This window comes from Lupinus angustifolius, chromosome LG16 (assembly GCF_001865875.1).
Source record: "Lupinus angustifolius cultivar Tanjil chromosome LG16, LupAngTanjil_v1.0, whole genome shotgun sequence".
Taxonomy (NCBI): domain Eukaryota; kingdom Viridiplantae; phylum Streptophyta; class Magnoliopsida; order Fabales; family Fabaceae; genus Lupinus; species Lupinus angustifolius.
The window spans coordinates 13902179-13916938 of NC_032024.1; the positions used below are offsets into that span (position 1 = coordinate 13902179).

Here is a 14760-nt window from a genome sequence, read left to right on the forward strand (position 1 = left end):
ATATATTCTGAAACAAATAATGCAGATAAGTTTATCAATACTAAACATTATTCTTTGACACAACCACATAGTTTATCTTTTATGCTGAAAGAGAGAGAAGAGGTTGCACCATCCCAATTACATGTTATAAGCTTCAACCAGGCTCAATAATAGACACATCCTTGAGAAAGAATGTATTTCACTATTTATTAGAACAACTAACACAGAAAACACATCCATTGAATTAAATTTTCCTGGCTGACCCAAAAGGCTATGGCACCCATAGAAAATTTTGCCATTTTTCTTGCTCTCACTGCAGTATTTTGTCAGCAATGGGAAAGGTCGGAGCAACGTCAACAGGTACCTAGGGTACACAGCATAATATACAGAAACAATTAGTTACAATTTTTTTTGAAATCACGGTATTTCTGTATGCAACAACATTGTCTTAGGATAACTGATAGGATATAGTTTATCTTTGAGACAATGAGTTGCTATGTCATACAAAAGAGTATGTATATGAAGACTTACTTTCCCGCAAAAGAGTATGAAAAGAAAGAGTGCACAAAAAAATGAAACAGTATGATAGTCCTTTAAAAAAGTACATCCAATGCACGAAGCTTCGATGCAACATTACTTTAGCATGTGAAGAGGTTGTTTCCAATATTTAACTCATGACCTCCAAGTCACAAGACAAACAACTTTACCATTACACCAAGAGTCCAAGATCTAAGGACAGTCCTTTGGAAAAATATTATAAGATTGTGGTGACAGGCACAGAAAATTCCAATTTTTCTTCCAGTGTTTTAGTCAAATGTTATGCTCATTATACACAGACAACCTAGGTTTAAGCCAGTAGATGGCAAACTGACAACCTCCTATGTATAAAAACAAATGATCATAAGATGGATGAAAACATATTCAGAATGATCTCAGCTTAAGGTACCCTATAACTGGACATTAGATGCTAACTGAGATGGTAAATTACTTTTAATCATTCAAATTTTAAAGCTAAAATTAAAAATGTACAGAGAAGATAACCTATAGCCTTCACGAGTTCTGACAACGAGTCAATCAAAGTGAGATGCTAAATTATTTTTAATAATTCAACATGGTCTGCAAGTTCAATTTGAAAAGGTATAAACAATAATATGATGGTTTGAGTTTTGAAAATGGGTCATGGGTCATGGGTCTTAGAGAACTAACTGGGACTTTCTAGAGTGAATAGGTGAGAGAACAAAGCCATACTAGGCACTACAGTGTACTCATCATCTTACTACAACAGAAATTAACAGAATACTAAAGTCTATGGTTTTACCTGAACTTTCTCCAACTTTTTCAGAGCAACTTGCAGGGGTTCTGTCATCGTACTGTATTTCTGGAGGAGCAAACCGGCAGCAACTTTATCACCTTTGGCTTGAATGGTTAGTATCTCCCTGCTCAGGCTTTCAACTGCATCTTCAATCTTAGGGAACAAAAATATAATTAATGTCACCTATCTTAGGGTTAAAAAAACTCAAGTTGGAGAGAGTGAAATAGCAAAGGTTTCGAAGCAATAATACCTTGGAAAAATCAACAGAGACTGCGCCTTCAGAATCCAAGACAAAGGCTCCTTTCTCATATAACCAGTTGAACTGCAATGCTTGTCCTTTTCTGACAATTTGCAGTAGAATTAGATGCTTAATCATGAAACAAACACCACATTAAAGAAGAATGCAGAGCTAGTAGCATACCCATGAGCTTCCTCTAAACCAAAACGTACTGAGCGGTAGCATCCGGCAAGAAAAGAAACATACATGGACTTCAATAAAGTTTCGGAAAGCAAATCCTGGTAATATCATAAGAAACAAGCAATAACATTAGCATCAAGTTGTGAACCAGAAAACAATAACTATCTGGAAGATGTATGGAGACGTCTCAAACATAAAACACAGCATAGAAACCACAGAGTTACCAAGTTATGAAGACACTTCAAAGGCACAGAACAGACCATGCATGTGTAAAACATACTTAAAAGACACTAATTTTTTATCAAGTTGCTCAACAGTTGTGTAAGTTTCTGCCTTTTGAGAAAGAAAAGAAAGAGTTTTTCGCCCATAGTCCCCAACTTGGTTGCTTTCTCTTCCCCTCTCCATCTCTATTTACTATTTACTAGTGGGAAAAGGAGAGACTATACTATAAAAGCAATGTACTGAATATTGAACCAGTCATTCAACTGATGAAGAGACTACTAGGTTGCAATCAAACTGGAATATAATTTTATAACATTAAAATTAATATCACATCGTTGATCCATTTTATAGAGATCTGCAAAAAAATTTAAGACTCATTTTCTTAGCTTCTATTTATGTTCTGCTCATTGATTTTTGAAGGGGCTCTTTCTTGGAAATACAACCAGATTGGAGAACCTTCTTGAGCTTATATCTTTCTTTTTACCATCTTTTCTGTTTTAAAAGGATTCCCAACCCTCTTGCTATGTATGTCTTTTGTCTATCAATAGAGTCTAATTTCATCCCATGAAAAAATGAAGCATAGTAACGTATAACTAACCTGGGAGATTAAGAACCTCAATGCCCAGAGGCCAACGATATCAGCTTTTGCTTCTTCCAGAGCCGAGTGAAATTCTTGCAACTCCTGTACCAAAAGGTAAGATATTGTAGTTAATGTTATATGCAAATGTAATTATGTGATACACAAAATTCTAGTATTTTGAACATGATTTATAGTATCCATGATATTACTGAATGCAAAAGATTTAACATGAGAAAATTGGCAAACAGGACTCAGTCCTTTCAATTGAGGCGTAAAGTGTCTGTAGCCAGACTGGTAATCCCCTATGTAAGTCTCTCTGTTTCCCGCTTTTGATGAATTTATAGCGTGGTGACAGTCTATATATTACCTCCATTTCCAGCAAGATTTTCCTATTTAATTAAAATTGCTATAGATTTTCCTTCTCTCTTTCAACTTCTCAGTAGTTAAAATAAGGAAAATGAACTTATTGGTCCATACTAACACCATAATTAAGATTGTATGTCTACTGCAGAAGTTTCAACAATCAAAAAGAAATCGATCAAAATGAGACATATTATGTAACTGACCAATCTCACAGTAGACTTCCGACCATTTGGAAGTGTTATGGTATGAGGTCCAATTCCATGGCAGCATTCGTGACAAATTGTATGAGTAAAAAATGAATCAAAATCTACAAATTCTTGTTGTTCTGTTGCAACACAAGCAGCAGCTATAGGGAGAAGAATATGCACGAACCTGTTAAGAATTGGTAGGTTTCCCAATATTAACTATACATTTAGAAAAATAAGTAAAACAAGAGACCCATTCTCAAATATAAGTTGTAACTCGAACAAACTAGAATTTTCAGGGTCAGAAATTTTACTTCGCCTCTGAAACATTCTTAAGCATGACCATTGATGATCCGCGTTCTTGTACAATACGCTCATCATTTGGTAGATTGAATGCAAGAGTCTGTGGTCCCTTGACATCCTGAAATAATTCATCAATAATTAAAATTCAAATGAATGAAATAGTGACATGTGAGACCTGTAGTGATATAAAAAAGTAATGTAAAAACATATTAATTACTAATGTGTTGATGACTACTTAGCGCTTACAAAATATGAACTCCATACAAAAATCTTATCATAATAGCACTTGTGTATCGCAATAAGAATGAGGTAAAAATAGATAAAGTTATTGCTTTATACTAAGCTTGGGGAATTATATAAATAACATAAAAAATTTATAATTTCTAAATTTTCAGATTCATGTACGGTGTATGTACAATATAAATAAATATTGAGATTTGTGGGGGCAATTGCCCCCATTGTTCAACTCCTAGCTCCGTCCCTAATTTAAACTAGTCAATCCCTAAACTTAAGGCGACATGATCAACTATCTAAGGAAACTAATAATGCTAAGTATACAATAGAATAATCTAAAATACAAATACTGTCTAACAATATCTAATAGTAAAAAAATATATAAAAAAGAAAAAATAGTCTATGCATTGACAACGCAAGGGTTCTTTACACTCTCATCGCATCATCCACCATTCATTGTTTTTTTATTAAAGCAAGACAAACGAATGATGTACGAAGTATTGATAGTATAAAGAATTTACAGTAAAAGTGCACATATATTAAACTCCAAAACAGTGTGTCTAATGCACAAGGCTCTTACCTAGTGAGGTCTGAAAAAGGTAGATGTACACAGCCTTACCGCCATAAGTGGAGAGACTATTTCAAGGATTTAAACCCATGACTACAAGGTCACAGGGCAAACAACCTTATTGTTGCATAGAGACTCACTCTCTAAATATCTATGTGCTCAAAATTCAATATCTAATAACATTCAACAAAATATATGTGCTCAAAATTTAAATATTCCTAACCCTCACCCCGGAATTATATATTAGCTGGATAACCCTAATAGGTGCTGCATTCACATCGGTTGATTTGTACGAACTGTCCATCGGGAGATTTTGCTCCAGAAGCTTCAGTAGCAGGGTTATTTGACACATCAGTCACAAAAATAAAATAAAATGACAAGTTTTCATATTGAAATGCGGGAAGCATAGAACCTGTAGACTATCACCAAAGAGTTTCAGTTGAGCTGTTGCTTCCTCATCCCTGATTCCAATATATGCTTCAAAGGTAGCCTAAAAGAATGGCAATGCAAGTGCTGATTTGTAAGTTCGAAGACTGTCATATGTTTTTATCATGAGAATGGTAACAAGTTTCCAGTGAATTTACAGTCTTTAGAACATAATTTATATTTTTTTATTCATGAAAGTGTCAATGAATTAAGAGATTTAACCCAGGACAGACCAACAGAGCATCCATAAACAATACATGACGTCAATGATATACTTGAAAGTTAACTGTATTAAGCATGGTCCATTAAGCACTATGACTGCACAGAGTTACTTTATGCCTTCAACTAAAAAACTTCACTCACCTAATCTTTCGGATGCTTACATGATCATAGAAAATGTTATAGTCTCAAATAGTATATCGGGTAAGTGAAGTAAATATCAAATTGACGAGGTTCTTTGGAAGATACTTAATACATGTTTCTCCTAGGGTCTTCCCCATATGGACACATGAACTCAATCCCAGAAACAAAGCTGCACATAGTAATATGCCATAATTTTGTAAAGTATAAACTTTGTGCAAATGAAAAAGTGATGTATGTTTAATATAATCATGCTTTGGGAACGTTCATTGTTTTTGTTGCACAAAACCTCATCGCTGAGAATCACCTTATATCCAAAAACTTTATCCTCATAAGTTTCATATGGCCCAATTGTAACATCCAAATTTGAGTCCTGCAAGAAAATATAAGGTAAAAATAATTGTATGATGATGAAATTTGTCAAAAAATTACAGTAAGGATGCCAGTGCACTAAATTTAGACAAAGCCTATTTTGCAGGAATTGCATATTGGTAGTAACAGCCTATCCAAGAAAGCATACTCTTCTAGTGACAGGGGTTCCAACATTGAATCTATCTGATCATTGAGTTCTTTGTATGAACAGATTTTCAGTCCTATCAAGCACTCATGGCAAGCAAAAGAAAAGTTCTTGTGAATGCATTTGGTGTAGTGTGTGGACGGATGAGTGTTAAATTATACAAACATGTTTATACAAGTAATGTATTAAACAGGTATAGTGTGCTTGAGGATATTTATGTCTTCTGCACTACTGTTAGTAGAGTTAGTTGCATTTACAAAGAGTACTGTCAGATCTTACTTGCTTGTACTATTAGTTAGGCTTCCTACTGCAGTACAGTTGATAACCGTAATTATACTGCATTGGACTATTCTGGTTAGCTTGCAGCATCGGTCATTGTATCTAGTGTCCTATAAATAGAATGGACTATCTCTTGTAAATCCATTCATTCAATAATTAAAAAAAAGTGAAAATTCTGTTACCACTTTTATTCCTAACTACTGTCTCTCTTTCATGCTTAACTGCTTTCTTTACATGATATCACGCCGACCATGGCTACTGCCAATGATACTGGAGCATTTCCTCCTCCTTCCGCCTTTATTTCACCACTGCTGCTGTTCCCGTCCGTTCTTCTCCTCCACTTCTCACTCTTCCTCTATCCTCTACTAAACTAAATGAAAAAGAACTACGTGGTTTGGAGTCAATACGTTGAAGCAGTGTTGAAATCAAATCAAGCTAAACGGTTTGTTTAAGTTCCTGATGTTCCTGATTGATTTCTCAATGCTGAGGATTAGGCCAACCATCTTCTAATCCAGCTTTTCTTAACTGGGAAGAGTAGGATCAGATGATCCTTTCATGGCATCTGAATTCTCTTCTCACATTCAAGGCGAGGTTAGAACATAATAGTCTTCGTTCAATTTCAGATGCAATATCAGTCAATCTAGATGAGAAATCCAATTCACCTCATGACTCGATGTCCTCTGCTATACCTAATTCACCACCATTGCTCTCATCGTATCGACCTACAGGATTGAAATATCAATATCATAACACTGGTGGTTATTATTGTGAATACATTGGTGGTTCTATTTCTCACTATCATGGCACCCGAGGCTACCATGGCAGTTATCATGACACACGAGGTAATCTAGGTGGTGGCAGGACACATGAACTAAAACGTTGATAAGAATCAGTATTCTTTGAATAAACTTACTCATTTACATTAGTGAAGGTAACTGTTGAGACATCGTTAGTTATTATTAGATATTTTCGATTATGTTATGTAAGTATTATTTTATTTGATATTGTTTCCATAGTTAGTTTATTCTAATCCCTAAACTTCAGGGATTGATTAGGCTATCAATTATATCAATACTGTATCCATTGATGAAATACAAATCATTTGCAGAAGTTGAGTATTGGGCCATAGCTCACACCACAAATGAGCTCATGTGGCTTAAGTATTTACTTTAAGAGTAGCAGTTCTGAAGAGTTGACTCCATGAGGCTAACCACTCAGCTTCGTACCTGTCCTCCAATCCGGTCTTTCATGAGATGACTAAACATATTGAAGTTGATTGTCATTCCACTAGAGACCTCATTGACACTTCTCATATTTGCTCCAAGGATCAGCCTGCCGATATCTTCACTCTACCTGTATGGGGTTCTAGAATAACATATATATTTGATAAGCTGGATGCGTATGATCTATATGATCCAGCTTGAGAGGTGTTGACATATCATCCATTATTATTAGATATATTCTTACTATTGATTTATAATAGAGCATTATGGCATCATTCAATCCATGTAGTCGACCACACCTATTGGAATTAAGGTTTGGTTGTTATTGTATATTTTTGTTATGTTATGTATGTATTTGATGTTGGTTCCTTGGTTAGCTCTTAGCTGATTCTAATCCCTAAAGTTCAGGGATTCATAATTATGCATATAAAAATTATATCAACCATTCATGAAATACAAATCAATCACATATTTAGATTCAAGTGTAAGTGTGTAACAATATGATTAAATATGGAGTATTAACATATTTTTGGCCTTTTAAATTATATACTATTCAAAACACATTTTACCAGCTTGCCAACAACTTCATAATGATTGTAGCACAAAATTAAACAAGAAAGTAAGACTAACCAATTCCATCCATGCTATATCTGAGTCATAATAATCATTTGAAAGGAAAGCATCAGCCTTGCTATGTAGCAGCCTCTTCAAACTACAATTGGAATTTGGAAAGCACGAGTTAACCAAAAATATTTAAGTAAAATATATTTAGCATGAAGCTGACCAATGACTTCTTAATAATGAGAGCATGGATAAGAACAATACCTTGGTGAGTTGGTAATGTCCCCAGCTTTATGCAATAAATCAGCAGCTTTTGCAAGAAGAGATTTGTACTCTTGAGAGTAAGGAACTATATATAGATCATTAACATCACCTGCTCTATTATCGGACAGATGAGAATCTAAAATAAATTCACTGTGCCTTTTAATAACACTGAAAAAATCTGTCGCCTCTTTCTGTTTATCCTTTTCTAGACTGCCCTTCCATATTTCAAACTCCTGCAAGACAGAAGCCTTATTGTTTTAAATATTTGCAAACCAAATGTTTTGACAGCATATGCTTAGCATGTACCCTTTTGTCCATGTCTGGAGGGTAGAAATTAGCACCAGGAGGTTTCAGCACGGGAAATGCTGCTCTGTACTCAAGACCCTTCCACTCTTTAACAGTTCTAGTTGCTTTAGAAAGCAACCTTATTGCTGAATCAGCAGTTGTCAAAAATGCCTCATCTTCGTCAAGGCAAGACCTACCAACAGTAAATAAATAATAAGACATGTGGAGTATAAAAGAGGTTTTTCTAAATAAATAGTTCCCCGGAATTTTATAAAAATAAAGACTACACAGAACTCAAAGAAGTAGATGTCTCTTTTTTTCCTTTTACCAACCCCAACCAACATAAAATCTGAAGATTATAATATACATGTTTGTAGTTACAAAAGGTGCATTCTTGAAGTATAACTGACAGATCTAACATTCTAACTGGAGTCATGTCCAAACGGAGAGTTTTGACTTTTGAGGGTTAGCTTCATCAAAATAATCTTTCATCCTACTAAATGAACATCACCAAGATCTCTAGAAGGAATTCCGACATCAAGGTTTTCTCCACCAATTCTACCTTTGGGAATAGATGATTGAGTAAAACTTCAATTCATAGGCTATGTAAACGATACAATGTCATTGCCTTCATTATGCTAGGATCATCATTGATTAAGTGGAACATCTATACTGTGCTGTTTCGACCAAGTAGTGGACATGGTGTGCATATACTAGACAATGCCATCACAAGATATTAACCTATCTGAAGTTGGTAACATCCTTGTATATTGAGAACCTTGTCTCATTAGCATTGAAGAGATGCTGCTTGGGTTCAAACTCAGTTTCCAACATCGATCAAGTCATGAGAAAGGAAGCGCTAAACAAAATGAGCCAGGTGATGCATTTTGGAGCTATCATGTTGGAAATCCAGGACCATAGTCCAGATCTTGGAATGTAAATGAGTCCCTTGGTTTAAGGAATACAGATTCTAGTGGGATCTTAAATTCTTAGTACGCCAAAGGCAGGAAATGAGCCATATTCTATGGTGTCAGAAATTCTCAACTACGGGTGCTCATGCACACACACAATATTGGGGTTTGGTTGAGTTTCTGGCATACAGAATTACCGTAGTCAAATCATCAATCTATCTGTCTGTAAAACTTACCGCAGTTTGTACAGTAAGCTGTCAAGGACTTACTACAGGCTATGGTTAGTCAGACAATAGGACCACTCCAACTTATATAAACTAAATTTGTATAAATGTGTGCCATTCAGTAGGTACAGTAAGCTGTCAAGGGCTTACCAAGGGCTCTTGTTAATCATATAATAGGACCATTTCAACTTATTTAACTCTGATGTATCAGCATGCTCCTTCAACCAATCTCTAAGTGCTGGATTACTGTACCAAGACTGAAAAGGAAATAAACAGAGAAACCTTAGTAATACACACTACCATGAACATGTCTTCCTGGTTCTATTCTACCAATGACAATCAGAAGGTTACAATATTCTTTTGAGCAAGGAATAAATAGCCAATCAAATTTAAAATATATTGGGGAAAAAATCAAGGTGTCAAGTATGCTACATGGCACATCATTATATGCATATGAAAAATTATCTGCATGCATAGTAGTTTACAATTAAATTTTATATAACTCATCAATGTGCACATGCATAATAATGTTGTCAAAGTATAAAAGGTACATAAACAAATGCATGCAAAATTTACTATACGTGTATAGTAAAGACAACCTGTAGATAAAAAATCTCATCCATAACTGCTGCAGCCTTGACAATGTAAACAAGAGCCTCTCTGTCTGAATCCGTAAGCCCTGTGAACTGTCAGAATAAAAATGTCATCAAGGCTTAACAACCTAACAACTAATTCTGCATGACAAATTGACATATTTTGCATGTGACAAATATGTCATTTTATATAGCAGAAAGAAATAACAATAACTAGGCTTAACTAACTCTTATTCTCTAATACTAGGAATTAAAATTAATGTTGTGATCCAATAGGAGTGCAAACATAGTTGTTAGAATCCTTGTACATATCATATCATGTAAATAGGGCTAGTATCTTCTAGATTGATTTTTTAATTATTACGCTAAACTTATCTGAAAGAGTCTTCGCTATGTAGTTAAAACACGAGGATTTCATCATATATTCTCTCTTTTCCATCATTTATTTAACAAAACTGACATAAAGACCACTGATATAAAGACGTCACAGTCACTCTTTTTTCCAAGTATATATGAGGGTTTTTCATGTAAAAAAAACAATTTGTTTAGACAGATGCATGGAAAGTGGGTTGTGATAAGATAGAAATGTCAGTGCTTTAATGGTATGCTGTCAAAATTGACTAGAGTTGAGGGGGGAAAAACAAAAATAATTAGAACAACCTCTGCACTGAGGGAAATAGGAGCATAACGACTTAGTTGCTTTTGTAGAGTATGACTGCGTGCTACAGTGTTCTCTTTGTACCTTCAACAAGAATATATAATAAATACAATAATAAGCATATAATCAATGTCAGTAATGAATTTCAGTATTATGTAGTTCTCCTGCACAGAGTACATAAAGTACCTGAAAATTTAAAAGAAATGAATTTTTAGACACGGACATATAATTTTAGGAAACCAGTGATTCAGCAAAATCAGCAGCTTAAATTTTGACTGCAAACAATGGCCCGTTTATTCCTAATTGTCGAGCATCGAATTTTGGTTGCAATAAGATGTTTGGTGTGCTGGGTAAATCTTTGCTCTGCCCCTTCACTATATAGCAAGTACTCTTGGTCCATTTAAAAGGGTTCGGAATAAATAATGATGTCAGAAATTTGGTTAATGTATTGTTTTGCAGTTATTTTTCATAATTGGTTTGAGCATATGAGAAAACCGTAACAGAAAAGAGAGTTCTTGAGTTCAGAGAAATTGAGAGAAGAAAAGTAATTGTGAATTTTATTGATGTAACTGAATTGGTTACAGCCAACTGAATAGGGGGGTGTTTTATATTAGAGAAAGCTAAGGGTAAAGACTAAGATATACAAGCAATAGATAGCAAAAGACTAATCCCTAATAGAGGAAAATGCCTACATTTGTAAAGACCACCCTATACCACCTAGATTTGTTTTGGGATAGGGTTTAAATTTACTGGGCACTTTTGATGCAACCTCCATTCTTTCTTTTTCCCTGTTGTTCTCTTGTTGTGTTTTGGAGGATATCGTATCCCCTCCTTAGTTATGCTTCATTTTCATTCCTTGTCTATCAAATAATATTTTCTTTAGAAAAAGGGATAGAATGGAAAAACACAGCCATATGAATTGGAAGAATAAGTTTTACCCTAGTACATGGAACCAAACCATATTGAGATATTTTAACAAGGATGGTTATGAAAGGGAAGAGATTTTGCTTCACCCTTAAGAAATTAGTTGTCTTGCATATTTTAAATATACACATACCTCTTTTCAAGTATAGCAAAGAGCTGACCGTATTGTCCATGAACATCATAAGGGACATAGTCTGAATCTTCCTTGGCCAGTAACTTTTTATAATCTTCACAAGAGATATATTTAACAGCAGAAACTTCTGTTTCCTGCCATTGTTAAAAGATAGCCTCATACAAATCAGGAAAGTTAGTTACACAATCATGCATGTACATTGAAAACACATGAAGGTCGGATATGGAATTAGGTTAGCATATCAAAGTGCAATATTTATCTACAATCGCTAGGGAGAGAGAGAGAGGAACAAATTATAGTTACATGATTGAATAAATCACAGTGTATCGTGTTTCTCAGAAGAGATACAGAATCAGACATAAAATGATACAATGATAATGGCAATAAACCTGCTGGTTTACTTTTTTTAGGAAATACACAAAAAATGTGAAAAAAATGACAGAAAATCCAATTTGAAAACATCTTACACATCCTCACCTGAAGTGTAAAGGCCTCCAAAGGTATTGGATCAACAGTTGTTACCAGATACACATCACTATATTCATTATTGATGTATTTTCCATCATTTATGACACTGCATTCCATATTTGAAGTTAACATCAGCTACTTCATAGATAACAAAGTAGGGGACTGCATTAGTTGAAGATAAGAAATCCTATAAACATGCAATCCATTGAAAAAGAAAGACATGTCAACCCAGCCGTCTCTTTTCACACACACATATATATAAAGGGGTCCCACTAAACAAACTTTCTAGTTTAGCTTGAAGGAAAGTTTAGAGAGTGTTCAGTTTCATTCTTTTTGTTTTCAGTTGATATGATTTCATTATAATTATAATAATTTATAAAAGTATCACCTCGTTTCCTTTTTGTTTTCTGCTTTTGAGATTTTGTGAAGAAAATGGTAAAAACAAAGGAAGTTTGAAAACAGAATGATAGCAAGACGACAATTTTGTAATTATAAAGAAAACAAAACAACTATGAATTCAATGTAAGGTTGAGCTCCGCGCAAGACGACAAGAGGATGAGCTCCGTGCAATAGTAAGGTTGTTTGTTTGGGTCTATTTACGAGTTGAATTTTGGAGGGGAAGTAATAGAAATAAACTTCAAAGTCATCTTACAAATCTATTTCATTGCTCTCAAGCATTTCGCTTCCTCCATTACCCTTTAAAAATCAACTAGCAAACAGAACTTTAGTGACCAAGAGGTCACAGTTTCAACCCTGGTGCAACTGGCCAGTAATGAAAACATAGCAACTAGAAACGAAAACAAATATGAATTAATGAGTACTTACCACTCTTGTAGAAAAACAAATATGAATTCAAATGCATCCTTTGGAAGAGTTAAACCTAACTCTTCTTGAACCTCCCTTCTGCAACAATAAAAAATCAATCACAAAACAATAAATCGTATCAACACCTTTCAATGAATCTAATTAACACATATCCATAAAAGTTTCATAAATCAACGACCTAGCAGTGATAAGAGAAGAATCGCCAGCAGAAATATGACCAGCGCTAGAAATATCCCACAGATCAGCCCAAGAATCTTTACGATGGGAACGTTGTTGAAGAAGCAATTGTTGAGTACTTTCTGCATAAATCCAAACATGAACTGCTCCATGATAATCTCCATCGCGATGAACCTCTTTTCTGAATCATGGAACATAGTTATATAGTGATTGAAGCAATTTAAGTTGAAAATTGATTAATTGAATTACGTACCTGGGTTTGGAAATCCCTGTTTTGTGACCTGATTTGGTTAGAACGTCAAGGTGTTCTTCTTCTACTTCTTGCTTCTTCATCTCAGACATAGTTTGAAATAATGCGAATGAGTTCACGCTAATACTCCCTGGTGCTATTTTTTGCACTCTCTTTTCCAATTTTCACAGTCTCGTCTTTTTTTTCTTCTTAATTTTAATTTTAATAATTGATTTGTAGGTCTTGAATTATTTGAAACTTTTTAAATAGACCATGGAATTCAAGTTTGTAATGGGAGTCTTGAGGTGGGGTGATTACGGACCGAGTTGGGTCGTATAAAGTATGTTCCTTAATAAGTTTTATATGTTGATTGGATTATTTTTCGAATCAAACTATTGATTAGACCAAATTTAATAAATGGGAAGAATCAGGTCATATTCAACCTTAGATTTGAGTGTTTATAATTACTAATTGGACTTGGACATGCAAAATTATTAAATATTAATTTCAAAAGACGTAGTTTGATAACATGGTGGGGTGTGTCAACAACTTTTAAGAAAGTAAGATAATGAAATCGGTTAAGATATTGGTATAGTGGTATAGAGGTTTAATCGGTGGTTCATTAATTAAACCGCATACTGGTAAAATTAGATATAAAAATATAATATTTTATTATTAATGTTGAAAAATCAATATTTTTTTCAATTTCATTAAAAAATTAATTTTAAATAAAAACAAATCAGTATGACGGGTACAGTTCAATTGAAAATCAGCCAGTATGATCAATTTTGGTCAGTTTTAACCGGTATAATTGTATGACCAGTATAATTACTGTACCGTACCAATATTAAGACCGATTCACCAGTTGAACCGGACGACACAAACCAGTTTTTATAACAAAATATTATGGTCCCCATGTTATAAAATAGCTGACAGCCTAAGTTAATTGTCATATTATATATATTATGTACTAACTTCCTTTTTCCAAGAGTATGTTTGGATCCCTGTGCCTTATTGAATGTATATTATGTACTAACTTCCATTTTATGTTGGGTAAGAAGAAGCATAGAAACAACTTATCATAAAAATGTTAATCTCAAATGGATTATTGTTTTTGGGTACTGAATGTTAATCTTCAAGTTGTGGTACTGAATGTTAATCTTCAAGTTGTGGTACTGAATGTTAATCTTCAAGTTGTGGTCCTGAATGTTAATCTCAATTATTGGATAATGTTTTTAGAATGCATTTCCTCGTTAAGATAAAAAGTAAATTACAATGGTATATCATCAGTTTTAGTTAAATCACAGTAACTATATATCATTTTTTATATCTACACAAATCCTTAATTTTTTATAATTTCGTTACACAAATTACTTCTGTATAAGAAATAAGTGTATTTTTTAAACAAAAAATGTGATAAATGCAATTAAGTTAAACAAAACATGGTATATTGTGGAGACAAATCCAAATAATATACAAATCAATGTACGTTTATTATTTTTTGATACAAAATGCATCAACAATTCTAAATAGATATTG

General features: G+C 34.0%; 1 protein-coding gene across 1 annotated transcript; it reads right to left on the reverse strand.

Moving 5' to 3' along the window:
• On the reverse strand, positions 4 to 13429 carry LOC109329895 (nudix hydrolase 3). Its single transcript, XM_019563780.1, has 21 exons — positions 13246 to 13429; positions 12994 to 13173; positions 12816 to 12893; positions 12000 to 12096; positions 11523 to 11656; positions 10468 to 10549; positions 9814 to 9900; positions 9365 to 9471; positions 8101 to 8272; positions 7795 to 8027; positions 7600 to 7681; positions 5258 to 5323; positions 4577 to 4654; positions 4394 to 4489; positions 3374 to 3480; positions 3078 to 3246; positions 2530 to 2613; positions 1713 to 1807; positions 1542 to 1632; positions 1298 to 1444; positions 4 to 343 (listed from the first exon to the last, which is right to left on the reverse strand). The coding sequence occupies exons 1-21, from the start codon at positions 13332 to 13334 to the stop codon at positions 290 to 292; spliced, it is 2328 nt and encodes a 775-aa protein (XP_019419325.1). The 5' UTR covers positions 13335 to 13429; the 3' UTR covers positions 4 to 289.

What these genes read in the sequence shown, in the direction of transcription:
- LOC109329895 (XM_019563780.1), bottom strand. Translation starts at nt 13,334, where the DNA reads ATGTCTGAGATGAAGAAGCAAGAAGTAGAAGAAGAACACCTTGACGTT. An exon ending in ATATAGCATGGATGGAATTG is followed by an intron (nt 5,324 to 7,599) that starts GTTAGTCTTACT and finishes ATTTTCTTGCAG; the next exon opens with GACTCAAATTTGGATGTTAC. An exon ending in ATAAAGTTTTTGGATATAAG is followed by an intron (nt 4,655 to 5,257) that starts GTGATTCTCAGC and finishes CCATTCTTTTAG; the next exon opens with GCTACCTTTGAAGCATATAT.